The following is a 15,801-nucleotide window of genomic DNA, read 5'->3' as shown; positions in this document are numbered from 1 at the left end:
TACTAAAAGGATATGGAAGCTAGGTATGTTTAAAGGGTTCTGGAGCGTTCCTATAGATGGATCTCGAATCCTCCAGGAAGTTGTGGAAGACTTCACGGTGGTTTGTAATGTCTTTAGACTGTCCAACCAGATTTCAGGAGTTTCTTCATAACATTTACTGTTACATTATGTTTACGGCATCTGCAAAGCTCCAGTATACTTCGAAACAGCCGGAAACGTTTATAGAAGGTTCCAAAGGTCTTTGTCTAATATCTAGAACATTACAAGACGGTTATGAAAGGTCTCAGATGGCTCTGAAAGACCTTTATGCATACAGCTACATTTTACGATTCCTGAAACGTTTTAAGGACAGCTCTAGAAGTATTTAAGGGCATCTAGAGGACTTAAAAGCAGCTTTGATTGTTAGTTGATAATTCGAGAAAGTTTTAAATATTATTGAAGGATTTTAGAGACAGTCTGGAATATTTCTAGACTGCCATGTAATGATTCAAAGGATCTGGAAGACCCATGGCCAGTCTAATGATTTTAGACTGTTCGAAAATGTTTTAGAGACTCTGAAGGTCAGTATGATAGTATAAACTGTTCAGAATACACTGGAATGTTTCAAGATTCATTTTAGGGAGAAAAATTGAAAGGTGTAAAATAAAAGCCAGTTTAAAATTGTAATAATAGTTTTATTAATCCACGTGTTCAAAAATATTTTTAGGATATTTTAATATATAGATCCATTCTGCTGATATATTGTAACGCAGCTCTGCCATGTATATAACTATGTTCCAACAACTATGTACTTTTATTATAATATCCTATCTATATGTACATGCATACTTAATACCTTAGTAAAGGTATTTAAAACATAGAAAAGCGATGACAAATGTACAGGAACCAAGGCATCATTATATATAGTTATTAGTTGTAAAACATTTTGTCTTGTACGTTTAAGAAGCATTTCAAACAAGCTGACCACCGGAACAAATATTATTACCGCATATATGTCAATTACTATCGACATCGATATTGATTTTTGGTATTAATCCAAAAGTTGAACGACAATGACACTAAGAAAAATAAAAATGAGATAAACTACGCAAAACATTTCATATAAAAAGATTTGAAAAAATGATAAAGATTAGTAAGAAAACAAAATACCAAAATTGTACAAAAAAGTTGCAATCAAAGTTTTCAATTGAAAATCCTGCTCTAAAGGACCATATTTAGTCACAAAATCTCCGAATCAGCAAAAGTATGGTAAAAAGTATGAAAATACTGAACTGAAGTATAGAAAAGTCAGCAAGTAATGAACAATAGAATAGAAATAAAAGCTGCCTGATCAGCTCCACTAATCTTTCTTGCAATTTCTAAGTAAAAATCTAATTCCGCTTTCATTTTTATTAACTATAATATTTACATTTATTGTCTATAAGTATAATTTTTTGCAAAAAAGCAGATGTTTCCAATAATACCGGTTAAACGCTAAAAAATATCGTATTAAACGTCTAACTTTGTAAAAAAATCTATTCCTGGTGCCTGAACATTTGACGCTTGCGTAAATAACTATTTTTTATCCTTAAGTACATGTCTTTAATTATATAATAATAGATGTTTAGACCGATCGTTCACAAATTGACAATTACCTAAATCGGTGCAAGAACAGTCTTTTACTAAAACTTAACACTTTATAACAAAAAGAAAAACAACAATAACAAATATGCGAAAAAAATCTCATAATATTGCTACTAAAATACCACAACCGTCTAAAAGTTCATTCCAACCAGCCGTACAGAAGACTTATGGAGTTACGTTCAGTTGCAACGAACTATTTTAATTATTACAGTGTAATTCTTCTCAAAAAATACATAAAATTGTATTTTTCGATAATTTTATGTTAATTCTTTTTTATTGCTTACATCTCCTGTATTGCTCGTTGAAAGATCGCATAGTTGTGAAAAAGTTAGTCCCTTGTAAAACAATTCATGTTTTCTGTTTTTTAAATGACCTACGCAGACGAATAGCACCTTTAAAATAGTTTTTTTTTAAGTAAAACAAGTTGAAAATTGCGAAAAATAGACAAAACATGAATTAATCACCCTTAAAGGAACCACAGTGATGCTAACAATAACATTTTAAGAGTATTTTTGCTTTGAAATATTAAATAGAGAACAGAATATATCGGAGAATTTTGAATATCACATTCCGCATGTGACATACCAAAAAATTTAAATAAAAACTTTATTGTATTACTTTTCATGTACCCGCATGATTATAGTTTAACTCTCGTATAAAAAAACAACTTTGCAACGGCTGATAAGAGAACCTTAAACCATAAGAGAAAATTTAAACCAGATTAATTATAGTATTGAGTTTCAAGAATACGAAAATTTGGCAATTGAAAATGGCGCAGTCGATATACACGATTCACCATCGAGGAAATCATGTCTAAACACACCACTGTGCAATTACTTACAAAAAAAACTTCTTTCATACAAAAAATGTGTACTGATTGTAGAATTTCTTGGAAAAAATTTGTTCATAGCCTGGCCTAAAAGTTGAAATAATTGATGGTAAAAGAGTCATCTATGAGAATCTGTGTAATTTTCACTATAAACACCATTCGCACAATATGTTGTTGAACTTGGAAGAGGAATGGAGCGATATGCATGGTAAAATTGTCCAATTATTACAAAATTTGTGGAAAACTTGATTTCTTAAACTCAATTGGTACAATGCCTGGCCTAAACTTGCTAAAATTTCGAAAGTTGGAAGAAACACAGTGGGGAATCTCCAACAGAATTTGGAGTGACCGCGTTTGCACAATTTGTTAGAAATGTTCTTTCAAGGAGTTCGTTTGAAGATTTTAGCCAATGCCTGACCTAAAATTACAATTCAGTTATTAGCATTTCTGTAATATGTTGCTAAAGTTGGAGAGGAAATTAAGTCTAAAAAATACGTTATAGAAAAAAATTTTCAAAGATACTTGCCGCCCCTATGCCTCTTAAGTAACTATATCTGGCAAAAATACCCTTAAACTTAAAAATAAACATTTGTTCTTATATACAGTATACGCCCAAGAGCTAATATATAAATAAAATAATACATAAAATCTTATTTGATAGCTTCGTTAAATATTTACAGAAAAAATACAAATACTTTTTACACATTGTGCTATAATACACGCTTAAAAATCATACCCTTGGAATCAAGCGGGATTTTAACGAAAAAAGTGAAAAATATTTCATACTTCAGTTACTTTTTATACTATTATAAATGAAATTGTAGTAAAAATGTAGTTTATATCTTGAATATCATTTTGATCTCGAAGTATTTCCAAAATTCGACAGTGAAGTCCTACCTGATCCCTTGTACACCCATACTACAGTAATCATAAGAAAATTAAAGGTATTGTAACTTTCAGGAGGCGTACATTCTGTTGATTTCGTGCTTATATCTCTCTTGGATGTCTTTCCTCTTTAGTTTAAAAGCTGCCGTAACGAGTCCCATGTCAGGGGACCATACTTCAGTCACCAACTTAATAGCTGCAGGAATTTCAAATTTGGCCAATTTACCTGAAAATAAACGACATGTGTTAACATAAGTATTTCTCTACTTGTCTGGAATGTTCAAAAGACTGCTATGAGATGATTTAAGGGGCTCTGAGACTTTAGAACAGTCTTAAGTACTTTATAAATGCCCAGATAAGCTTCAAGATGCTCTAGAGCAGAGTTTCCCAAACTTATCTAAACCGCGACTCCTTTTTGCTTAAAAATTTGTTCGCGATCCCCCAATTTCCTCCCACTCATTTATTCAATATTATTTGACAGAAATAGCGTGCCTAATTTACAATTATCTGATGGGTTCTCACATTTAATTTTACTTTACTGTTTAAGTTTAAATCAAAAACAATTATTTTATTTTAATACAATTATTTTAATGATTGCGATCTGTCCCACTAGTAATTAGTAGTAGGTACTTCTGCCAGAATAGCATTTACAATAAAAATAAATAATAAGAAGTCGACTGTACATTGTACACCGCGACATATTAACTTGTGTCTACATCGCAAAACTCTTCCATGATAATCCCGAAAGCGCTCGCTACTAGATGGCACTCTGGAACGTTCTCGCAGCCTCGTTTTGGCTTTATATAAGCGGCGATGCGCAACGAAACCTCAGTTCGAATCCAAACAGCCTATGGTGGCGAACGCGGTGTTGAGTAATGAGTAAATATTTTACGACTCACGTTTACATATTTACGTCCACGATAAATTATAAATTATGGATAAGTTTTTAAAAAGAAGTGCAGAACCATCTACGTCTGAAAGTGGCAGTAGCAGCAATAAAAAGAAAAACAGATTCTACACTGATGAATATTTTAAATATGGTTTTACCGTTATTTCCAATAAACTACAATGTGTTATTTGTGGACAAGTCTTGTCAAAAGAAAGCATGAAGCCGTCAAAGTTACTTCGACATTTAAATAGCAAACATCCAGATAAAAAAGACAAGCCCGTAGAATTCTTTGAAAGAAAGCTGAACGTCCTTTACAAACAGCAAGACAGTTTTCCCTTGGCAACCACTACTAATGAAAAAGCATTATTAGCAAGTTATAAAGTTGCTTATCGTGTTGCCAAAACTAGTAATCCGCACACAATTGTTGAAAATCTTATTTTTCCAGCAGCTGTTGAAATGGTACATATAATGTGTGGGAAAAGAGAGGCTGCAAAATTAAATACAATACCTCTGTTAAATAATACTATCCAAAGAAGAATTAGTGATATGGCAGAAGATATTCAAGCGCAAGTTGTGGAAAATCTTAATAAATGCACATACTTCTCTCTTCAAATGGACGAATCCACAGATATATCTAACTGTGCCCAATTCATTACGTTTGTAAGATATGATACAAATAATGGCATTCAAGAAGATATTTTATTTTGTTCCCCATTAGAGACCAATACCACTGGAAAATGTTTACTCGACACTTTTGTGAAACGTACAAGTAAATATGATATTGACTGGGGTAAATGTATTGCTATATGCACAGATGGCGCTAAAACTATGACAGGACATAAATCTGGTCTTGTCAAATTACAAGAAATAATGCCCAATGCCAAATGGAGACATTGTTTTTTACATCGAGAAGCCCTTGCGTCCAAAGCTTTACCTCCTGAAATGGACTGTGTTATGAAAACCATCATTAAAGTTGTAAATTCCATTAAAGGAAAAGCTTTGCAGACCCGAATTTTTAGAAAAATTTGCGAAGACATGGGTGCTTTATTTGAAAATCTTCTCTATCACACCGAAGTAAGGTGGCTTTCAAGGGGCAACGTCTTAAAAAGAGTATTTCACTTAAGAGCAGAGCTTTTAATGTATTTGAAAGATGAGAAGTCCCCATATGAAAATCAATTTTCCGATCCTATTTGGCTTCTGAAACTAGGTTTCCTTGCTGATATTTTCGAGCAATTAAATATTTTGAACAGTAATTTACAAGGTCGCGACATTAATATAATTACAGCCACAGATAAAATTAAGGCGTTTCTAAGAAAAATCGATTTATGGTCGACCTCACTTGGAAAAAAACAACTCGATTCATTCCAGTGCCTTCAGGAAATTATGGAAAATGTATCCAATTACAGTGCTACAAATTTTGAACAAGTTTTTGCTGACATGCATGTTACTTTGCTCAATTTAAAACAACAGCTCTGTGATTATTTCCCCGAAGAAATTCCAAACAGTTGCAGATGGATACTAAATCCGTTTTTAGCCGATTCCTTTCAGCATGTTGAAATACCAATAAACATGAAAGAAAAACTTATTGAAATATCAAGTGATGGAATGTTAAAGCTCCAATTTTTTTCCCAGAACGGACCAATTTTGGACTGAAAAGATGCAGGAATACCGCCAGTTGGTGAGTGAAGCTGTAAAATGTTTGGTTCCATTTGTAACATCATATTTGTGTGAGTTAAGTTTCTCGTCTATGACTGCCATTAAAACAAGAGTTAGAAATCGTCTCGTACTTGAAAATGATATAATTGTGTGTGTCTCAAATACACAGCCTAGATTTGAAAGATTAGTTTCACAGAAACAGGCGCATAGCTCTCATTAAGATTATAATATTTGACTTTGTTTTACTCTTTTATTTTTACGGACTTTAATATTTAGTTTTATATTTCGTCTGATAATTAATTGTTAATTTCTATTTACGGCAATGTTAAAATAAAAATACATGATCTAACAAAGTGGTGCTTTTGTCTTATTTTGGAAATGTTCGGCGACCCCCCTAGTACCTCATGGCGACCGCCCAGGGGGTCGCGACCCCCACTTTGGGAAACACTGCTCTAGAGGACTTCAGATAGCCTGTAATTTTTCTAGACTGTTCTATAACGTTTCAAAAGTCTCTGAATAAATTAAGGGCAGTTAGAAATATTTCAAGAATGTCGTGAAATGTTTTATGAGACTCTAAGAGACAGGACTCTATGGAATATTACTAGACTGTCAAAGAAAGTTTTAAGAAGTTCTGAAAGACTTAAGACTGTTTTAAAACTGTTCACGAATTATTTAAGAATTTGTAGATGACTTTTGGACAGATTGGAATGTGTCTAGAGTGTGCAATAATGTTCCAAGAAGTTTGATGCAGTGGGAAATGTACCGAAATTCTGGAATATTTGAGAAGTATCCTGATATGCTACAAGGGGATTTGGATGAAATGAGAGCTGCCTGGAAGATTTATAGACTGACAGAGAAAGTATCAGATCTCTAAGAGTCATTTGAATGGAATAAGAGCTACCTGGAAGGTTTATATACTGGCCGAAAAAGCCTTCAAGGTATTTGAAAGCCTTAGGTGAAATGTTCCTGAGGACTCTGAGGGACGTTAGTGAAAGTTTCAATGTCACTAAAGGGCCTTAGACACTACAAAAGATTTCGAGAATGTCGTGAAATATTTCGTGGGAGAGGGAGGAACTTTAATGCAATTGTAAATATTTAGGGACTGTTCTGGAATGATTCACAGCAATACGAAGGACTTCAGTTCAAATTGCTATATTTCTTGACTGTTTGGGAATATTTACATACATTTTAAAAGACTTTAAGACAATTCGGACTATTTTATAAATGTACTGAAATGCTTTAAGAAGCTCTAAAGGACTTCTGGAAAGACTGGATTTTTTCTACTGTCTGATAATGCTTCTACGTTTTCCGAAGTAGTTGAGAATGTTTTGGTACTGTCTGAAATGTTTAAAAAAAAATGTTCTGGAAATGCTTGAGAGGATAAGTGGGCATACAAGAATGTTTTAAGATCAATTAAAGGTATGTAGGCCATTATGCAAGGTTCCGGCGCAGTCTGAAATGTTTAAGGACTTTTCAGGAATACTTCAAGAGGCTCTGGAGGAATACAAGGCACTGCAAAATGATTAAGAGATTCTGAAGGATTTTAGAACTGTTTTTGAATGTTTCAAGAGCCACGAGGGGTTTTTCCGGTTTTTCATCCTGAAATGTTTTTAGACCGTCTTAAAATATTTTTGGTGCATATAAATGACTTTAGTGCATTTGAAAATGTTTAACAACTATTCCTGAAGCTCCATGAAACTTTAGCGGATTTTAGGACAACCTTTTTATTTCGAAGCTATTCGAGAATGATATAAAGATCTCTGAAGGAATTTAGTGCAGTTCGTACTATATTTAGACTGACGAGGAATGCTTCAAGAGCCTCTATAGTACTTCAGGATAGCCTAAACTATTTGAACACTGTTCGAGAATATTTATAGGTTTTCTGAAGGATTTTGAGTAGTTCGAAATATTTAAGGACTGTCCTGGAACGCTACAAGAAACTTTGGGAGACTTCAGGAAAGTTTGGAGTGTTTCTAGATTGTCAGAGAATATTTCAAGGGTCTCTTAAGGTTTTAAGACATAATGAAATGTTCTGGAACAACTTGAAATGTTTAATGACTGTCCAGAAATACTTAAAGAAACTCTGCATAATTCCAGGGCACTGTGGAATGTTGCTCAATTGTTCTAGAATGTTTCAAGAGTTCCTGAATGACTTTAGGATGTTGTGAAATGTTCTAGGACAACCCGAAATATTTAAGAACGACCCAGAAAGAACTCAAGGGACTCTGGAATAATTAGGGCCATTGTGAAATGTTACTAGACTGTCAGAGAATATTTTAAGAGTCTCTAAAGGACTTTAGAACACTATAAAATATTTCGGGGTTTCGTGAAATGATTGAGGGCACCCTGGAACACTTAAGAAACGAGACGTTCTTTCCCTTTTTCTCACACAATTTCGTGCATCCTAAAACGAGATTTTTGTGGTATTCCTGAGTTAATATGTTTGTGTACAGAGTAATTGCTTACAAAACACATATATCTATATACAACATCAGATAAACATCACTAAAATTAAAATAGGTTAATGAAAGACCAACTTACTTCTCTTTCCATGTTCGGCTAATTCTTGCACCACCGCTTTCTCCACCGTTTCATCCACGCAAAGCTCTTCGAACGATTTATCGTTGACTCCTTTCTTGGCGGCAAGATCTTTGAGTTGCTGTTGATTTGGCACGACCAGCGCGACACAGAAGTCTTTACTCGATTCCCCATATACGCAAATGTTATCGACTAATGGACAAGTTTTCATTTCGGCTTCGACTTTGCCGAGAGATACGTATTCGCCGGCTTGTAGTTTTACTAAGTCTTTCTTACGATCTGTAAACGAGAATTTGTTGATTTAAATAAAAAAAAGAGTTCCTAAAAACTAAAGAATAAAAATAAAGAGAAGTAACACTCAAATTTATGCCAAAAAAAATTGTTTCAAGGTAGTGACCAATTCAGGAGCCATCTCAGATCTGTGTAGACGACAAATGAAAAGGAATTGGCTATAATAACTCTGAATAAATGCTCACCTATGATTTTGAGTACACCATCTTCATGAATTTCACCAATATCACCGGTTCTAAACCATCTGGTTCCGTCTTGTTCCAAGAATTCCTCTTTTGACTTCTCTGGAAGTTTGTAATACCCTGCACTGATATTTTCTCCGCCTAAAATGATTTCTCCGCGGGGATAAGGTTTGTCCGTAATGCGGTAGTTGCCTTCTTCCCAACTTATTAACTTAATATCACAAATCGTACATGGGGCGCCTACTCTTCCGAACGACATATCATACACTGAAAAAAAAAATTGTAAGCATAATTTTTGTTGCAATAAAAAAGTTGTAGCAGGTGGCCTACACGTCAAGACTGACGGTCGCAACAAGGACAGAGTGGTGTAACTGTATGTCAAGTTGTAGAATCACGTACACAATATTTTAATGAAAATTTGGTACATTTCATCAGTTTTGGAAGATTCCAGTTTCGTTTAAAATGCTTAAGGACTGTCCTTTAATATTTCAAGAGTTTTTGAAGGACCGTAGAGCAGTATAGAGTGTTTAAAGACTCTTCAGGAATATTTCAAGATATTCTGGAAGCATTAAGGACTTAACAAAATATGGAATTATTTTGAGACTCTCCTGGAATGCTTTAAAAGGCTCTAAAGGACATCAAGATAGCCTGAGACCTTTCTAGGTTGTTAAGGAATGTGTCACAGCAAGGAGAAATTTTTGGGCAACTAGGAATGTTTCGGGATTATTCTGGAAGACTTAAGGCACCTTGCGATATTTCAAGACTGTCTTAGACAAGAGATCTGAAGAACTTCATTACGACTTGTTCCATGTTTCCAGACTGTTCTAGAATGTTGCAAAATAGCTTAAGGACAGTTAAGGAGGTTTCGGGAATGCCTTGAAAATTCCAGTAGTTTCCTGGAAGATGTATATCTAAAGGCTTGAGAACAATTTTACCGAATGCTTTATGACTCAGGACGATCTGACAGTAGCCAGGAATATTCCCAACAGCCCAGTAAGCTTCCGGGATAACATGATGTTTGAGAAGTGCACTGCAATACTTCAATGGAGCCATAAAGAATTCGGTGAAACCAGAAATGTTTCTAGATCGTCTATTTAGGGCAATCTAGAATTTTTTCAGATTTTCTTAGAATGCTTTAAGATGTTTTGGAGGACTTAAGACAACCGGAAATGTTTCATGAGTCTCCTAGAATGCTTCAAAATGCTCTAAAGGCCTTCTAAGACATACTGGAATGTTTCGGCACTATAAGAGAATGTCTTAAGGTTGATCTGCACCCCCCAAAAGACAAACTCCAAATTCAAAAAATTTGAAAAAATTTGAGAAGGTATATGTGATGTCTAGAAGTATTTTGACAACTTTTAAACAAACTTCATGTTTTCGTTTTTGAAAAAACTCAAAAAAACTACTTTTTTCCAAGTATAAAGCGGGAAAACCAAACATAGGATTTTGTTTATTTTGTTTACAGCATCAAGATATGATTATAAGAAATACTTATGAATTTTTTGAAAATTTTTGAATTTACAGTTTTGTTCCAATAGGAAAAAATAATATGTTTCGGCTTATAATAAAGTTACCGGTAAGAAACCGAAAATTTTTTTAATAACAACATATTTAAAACTGTAAAAGTGGAAAATATTTGCAACAAAAAGTTAAATATTTTTTCCTAAACATATGAAAAATCTCGTTAAACAAGAATTATGTCTTGAACTGCCGCCTTCAAATCGTAATGTAGGGAGATGGCTCCATCTGAAGCAATGGTAGTATTTATCATCGATAGATAGCATTACGTTCGGCTTCGAAACGCTTCAAGCAAAACGTCACACTAACAGGGTTGCCATATCAATTACTTTGTACAACACTTTGGCAGATAACAACAAAATTTAATAGGAATGTTATCGGTTTGAACTTTGAACCGGTCATGCTGAAACTTACAGAGTTACAGAATAGTAGATACTGCAACTTTTATTTTGAAAGTAGGATATCATAAAATTTACACTCTATAAGTAATATATCTATAAAAAACCTATTTAGTTTTAAAAACCTATTTAGGCGTTTATGGTTAATTATTTTAGTATTTATAAAAATAGTGTTTCTTGCATAACCAGTATCATACACAGAATTTGTCTGAGTGGGGGGGGGGGGGGGGTTTGAAATTTTTTTATGCTACCTCCATTTTGAGTCCATAAAATTTGGGTTTTAGTTTAATTTAAAGTACTAAAGATAGCAGTGCCAAAGATTCAGGTATCTATTATCCTGCCTACCAACTAAAACCACCCTCTCTTACTTGTGTGCATTTGACTGTCGCACGTACCGTACTCCGAAAGTGGGGTGAAGACATTTTTGGAACACTCACTTCTCTTATCTAAATCTTATCTATTGTTCTGAAACTATTTTCTTGTGGCTTTTAAAGTAATTACTATTTTAATGGGAATAAGCCAACTTGTAAATACAATTTATTTTGGAGACGGCTATCGCCATATTCCCGTTCTTCTCCGCCAATTCTGCCGGTTTAAGGCATGCTCCTCCTCCAAACCTTTCGATTCCATCGCTCTTCTAATTCCTTCATTCCATGAGCGTCAAGTTCTACCTCTTTTTCTTCTTCCGGGGGGGCATCCATTTGTGAAGTTTTTGGGGCCAACGTTAATCAGGCATTCTCAATAGGTGTCCAAACCATTTTGAACCTCTTTTTTTCTATTCTGTCAATGACCGTTTCTGTAGCGTTGGTCTTCCTTTCCTGGCTTGATGTTCTAGCACTTCTTCTCAAATAATCCATTTCAACTGCTAACAATCTTCTCTTCAGGTCTGCATTGACAATTGTTTATACTTCAGAGCCATAACAAAGAACTGATTCGACCATGGTTTGCCCTATTCTTTTTTTGTTCCTTTTGGAAATGTTGCGATCCCACCATAAGGAGTTCAGATATCCTACAATTTTACGTCTCTGAGTAATTCGGTGTTTAATTTCGGTTTGTCCCAAGCCGTTCTTAGTAATGAGTGCACTTAAATATTTAAATTTTTCCACTTGTTTGATTTCCACGTCCTCGTCGATCAACACTTCTAACCTTGCATCTGAATTGATAACTAAATATTCTGTTTTCTTCATGCTGACTTGTAACCCACATTTTACATATTCTCTGTATAGACGCTTTATCATAAATTCTAGATCATAAAAATCTTGAGCTAGGACGACTTGGTCATCCGCAAAGTTCAGGAAGAACAGTACGTCATTTCTTATGGGGATTCCCATTCCCAGGCAGTGGTTTTTCCAATTATGGAGGGCTGCCTCAATATATAAATTAAACAGTGAGTGTGACATTATGCACCCTTGTTTTAGTCCTTTAGTTACTTTTATTGGCTCTGATAGTCTATTTCCGAATTTTAGGTAAGTAGTGTTCTTCCTGTATACTTCTGTAATTATTCCTAAAAGGTATGAACTAATGTCGAGTTGTTGCCACAATTTAAGTCTTGGAACTGTATAATACGCCTTTTCTAGGTCGATGAAGGCTAGATGTACTTTGGTACCAACTACTATTCTTTTTTCTATTAATTGTTGGAGTATAAACAAGTTATTAGTGCAAGATCAAAGATCAAAGATTCAAACGTCAATAAACTTATTTTAACCTTCAATTGTGGCTTATTTCCATTAAAATAGTAATTAGATCTTATCTCTGTCGTTGGCTCGGTTGGTGTTTCTCTTCTTCTTCTTTCTTTTTAATGACTGCTCGGATGTAATTGTGAACACTATTCCATTCCTCCGTACTTCCTCCAGTCATCTTCACGATCATCTCTCTTACAGTCACAGGGTTCATACCTATTTCTTTCTCTATTTGATGAGTGAACCTCTGCATGGGCGACATCCCAATGAGGTCAGTCAAGACCATGTCGACAATATAGCGTCGAACTATTGGCTGACGTCAGGAAAGATGTTCCCTGAAACAGAAGATTCACTACTAGACATTCAGGATCAGGTTATACAAACCAAAAATTACCTGAAATATATCGTCAAAGACCCTCAGGTCCAGAATGACAAATGCCGATATGGATGTTAAGCTCAGGAAACCATCAAACATCTTACCGGGGCTGTCAGGCATTTGCTGCAACTGAATATAAGGAACGGCACGACTCAGTAAGAAAGATCATTCATCAAGAGATAGCTATCAAACTGGGACTTCTTCAAACAAACCATCTTCCATATTATCAATACGTTCCTGAGAGTATACTTGACAATGACAACTACAAGCTATCCTGGGACCGCACTGTGCTCACAGAACAAACAGTGGCACATAATAGACCAGATCTCATACTAGTTATTAAACTAAAGAGACAAATAACATTAATTGATGTGGCGATACCCAACAACCATAATCTTCGTGTTAAACAGAACGAAAAAATCGCCACGTACAGGGATCTGGAAATTCAAATACGAAGACAGTGGAGAATGGAAAGTACCCAGACAATACCTATTATTCTCTCTACTACTGGAGTAATTCCAAAGAAACTCCTAGAAAACATAAAAAACCTAGGTCTGAATGAACATCTCTACAAGACTATGCAGAAAGCTGTAGTACCCTCAACGTCCAGATGTGTACGAAAATTTTTGGGAGATACTCCAACATATCAAGCCACCTAGGGCTCGGTAACACGGAAAGAGTCCCACCAGAGCTCAATCCTTTTGATACCGTAGGTATCTGGGATGAGTCAATTTTCCCCTTAGATGGAGTGTGAGCCGTATGACTAAATCTGGGATACTAATACTCAAAAGCAAACTTAATTTCAAGCACATAGTAAAAGCAATAAACACATACGCAATACCACTTTTCACATAATCATTTGGCTTTATAAAATGGTCGAATACGGAAACTGAAGAACTAATTAGACCAAATAGAACCGTGATAACTAAATAGGCATCAACTACCGCAAATCGTACATCCAACGCATGACACTACCACGCACACAAGGTGAGAGAAGAACATCGTGTTTTGGAAATATCATTCACTACTTAAAGATAAAAAACAGCAAAAAACAAACACAAAAATATATAGAGCAGCAATTAGACCAGTGATAGCATACGTAGCGAAAGTAATATGTCGTACGAAAATAGATATAAAGAAAATAAAAATATAAATAAAAAGTAAAATATAAAGAAAAAGTAAGAATTATTAAAAGCAAAATGATAAGAATAAACAGCCCAATAAAGCCCGAACAAGGAGAATATAGAAGACTAATAAAGCATGAAATAAGAAATAGAAATATAACCGAAGGGGAAGACATAGTAAAATTTATTAATCCACACAGACTGAGATGGTTTGGACACATACAAAGAAGAGAAAAAGACGCACTAATAAGGAAGATAACAAACCTGAAACCAGTAATAAACAGACCAAAAGAAAGACATGTTCGCATGTTTTAAATAACATTTTTGACGATTGACCATTTTTCATATAAATCCCACTAAAATATTAAATAATACCAGATAATTTAATTTTTAACTATTCTATCAACAAAAATCTAATATATGATTGCATGTATAAATTTAGTGGTAATACGATATTCACAGGTAGCGCCGCTAAGTACCGCTTTGTCGATAAAAATGTTTACATAATAAATATGTGTCATTTTTCAATGATATGGTGTGGATTATGTTCTTGCAAATGCGTAACTTTAATACATTCCGATTGACACAGCGGAGCAGTAAAATATTATACATAAAGATGTTGTTAAAGATATCTTTGCTTATTTGGTCTACTAGGTATTTGATAAAATTAGTGTCTGCACAACTTGGCACCTCAGCCAATGGATATAATTATAGAAAACTGTAATTTATATTAGGGTTTGAAAATATTACAGAGTCGTCATGTAGAAATCTACGATTAAGTTAAAAAAATTACCACAGTAGTATGCCGCAGTAGAGCCATCTCTAGGATCAGAAACAAATTAATCGAGGGTGAAGATCAACCTTAAGTACCTTTGAAGAACTTGAGGCAACTTAGAATACTCCAGTAATATTCTGGAATATTTAAAAAGCTTTTAAGTACTTCAGAATAGCCTGGACTGTTCCTGAACTGTCCTAGAATGTTTTAAGAGTCTCTAAAGAGTTTTACAACTAATGGTAATGTAAACAGCACAGAAAGAAACTTCCGGAACAGCTTGAAATGTTTATTAACTGCTCTGAAATGTTTCAATTGATTCTCGAAGGGCAATCGGGAATGTTTCTAGAATGCCCGTGAAGATTCAAGAGTCTGAAGGACTGTAAGGTACTCTAGTTTTTTTTGACTATCCTAAAATGCTTCAAGATGTTTTGGAGAACTTAAGTTAAAGTGGAATATTTCTGGACTGTTATACAATGTGGCAAATGCCTCTAAAGAACTTAAGGCAACTTGGAATATTTAAGTAGTGCCCTGGAATATTCTAGAAGATATAAAGTACTTCAGGATAGCCCGGAGTGATCCTAGACAGTCCGAGAATGTTTGAAAATTCTCTGAAAAGTTTTAGGACTGTTGGTAATGTAAACAGCCCAGAAAGCTTCTGGAATGCTTCAAGATGTTTTGGAAAAAAGTAACCTGGAATGTTTCAGGACTCGCCTGAAATGATTTAAGAGCTAGATGATGCTTCAAATGATTTCTAGACTCCTAGAGAATGTATCTCTAGACTACTATAGGGTGGTTGGGAATATTTTGGGACTGCCCTGGAATGTTTCAAGATGTTCTAAATTACTTAAGCCAACTTGCAGTATGTCAGGAAACCTGCAATGTTTCAGGGCCCTTCTGGAATGCTTTAAGAAGCTCTAAAGGACTTCATTACAGTTTGGAACGTTTCTAGACTGTCTGAGTATATTTTAAGAGTCTCAGAAGAATTTTAGGATAGTTGGGAATGTATCGTGACAGTCTTGAATTGTTTCAAGATGTTCT

General features: G+C 34.6%; 1 protein-coding gene across 5 annotated transcripts in view; it reads right to left on the bottom strand.

Moving 5' to 3' along the window:
- Window positions 1-653: 653 nt before the first annotated feature.
- Window positions 654-15,801, bottom strand: part of Acsl (Acyl-CoA synthetase long-chain) — a 133,535-nt gene continuing 118,387 nt past the window's right edge. For all 5 annotated transcript variants that reach the window (XM_072545269.1, XM_072545273.1, XM_072545274.1 and 2 more), the window contains 3 exons: window positions 8,897-9,160; window positions 8,424-8,699; window positions 654-3,563 (listed from right to left, as the gene is read on the bottom strand). In XM_072545269.1, the coding sequence (XP_072401370.1) occupies window positions 3,409-3,563; window positions 8,424-8,699; window positions 8,897-9,160 (695 nt within the window). In that variant the 3' untranslated portion in view covers window positions 654-3,408. The remainder of the gene's footprint in view (window positions 3,564-8,423; window positions 8,700-8,896; window positions 9,161-15,801) is intronic.

Source organism: Diabrotica undecimpunctata, chromosome 9 (genome assembly GCF_040954645.1).
Source record: "Diabrotica undecimpunctata isolate CICGRU chromosome 9, icDiaUnde3, whole genome shotgun sequence".
In the NCBI taxonomy this organism is placed as follows: Eukaryota; Metazoa; Arthropoda; class Insecta; order Coleoptera; family Chrysomelidae; genus Diabrotica; species Diabrotica undecimpunctata.
This window is presented reverse-complemented; position numbering and strand designations above follow the sequence as displayed.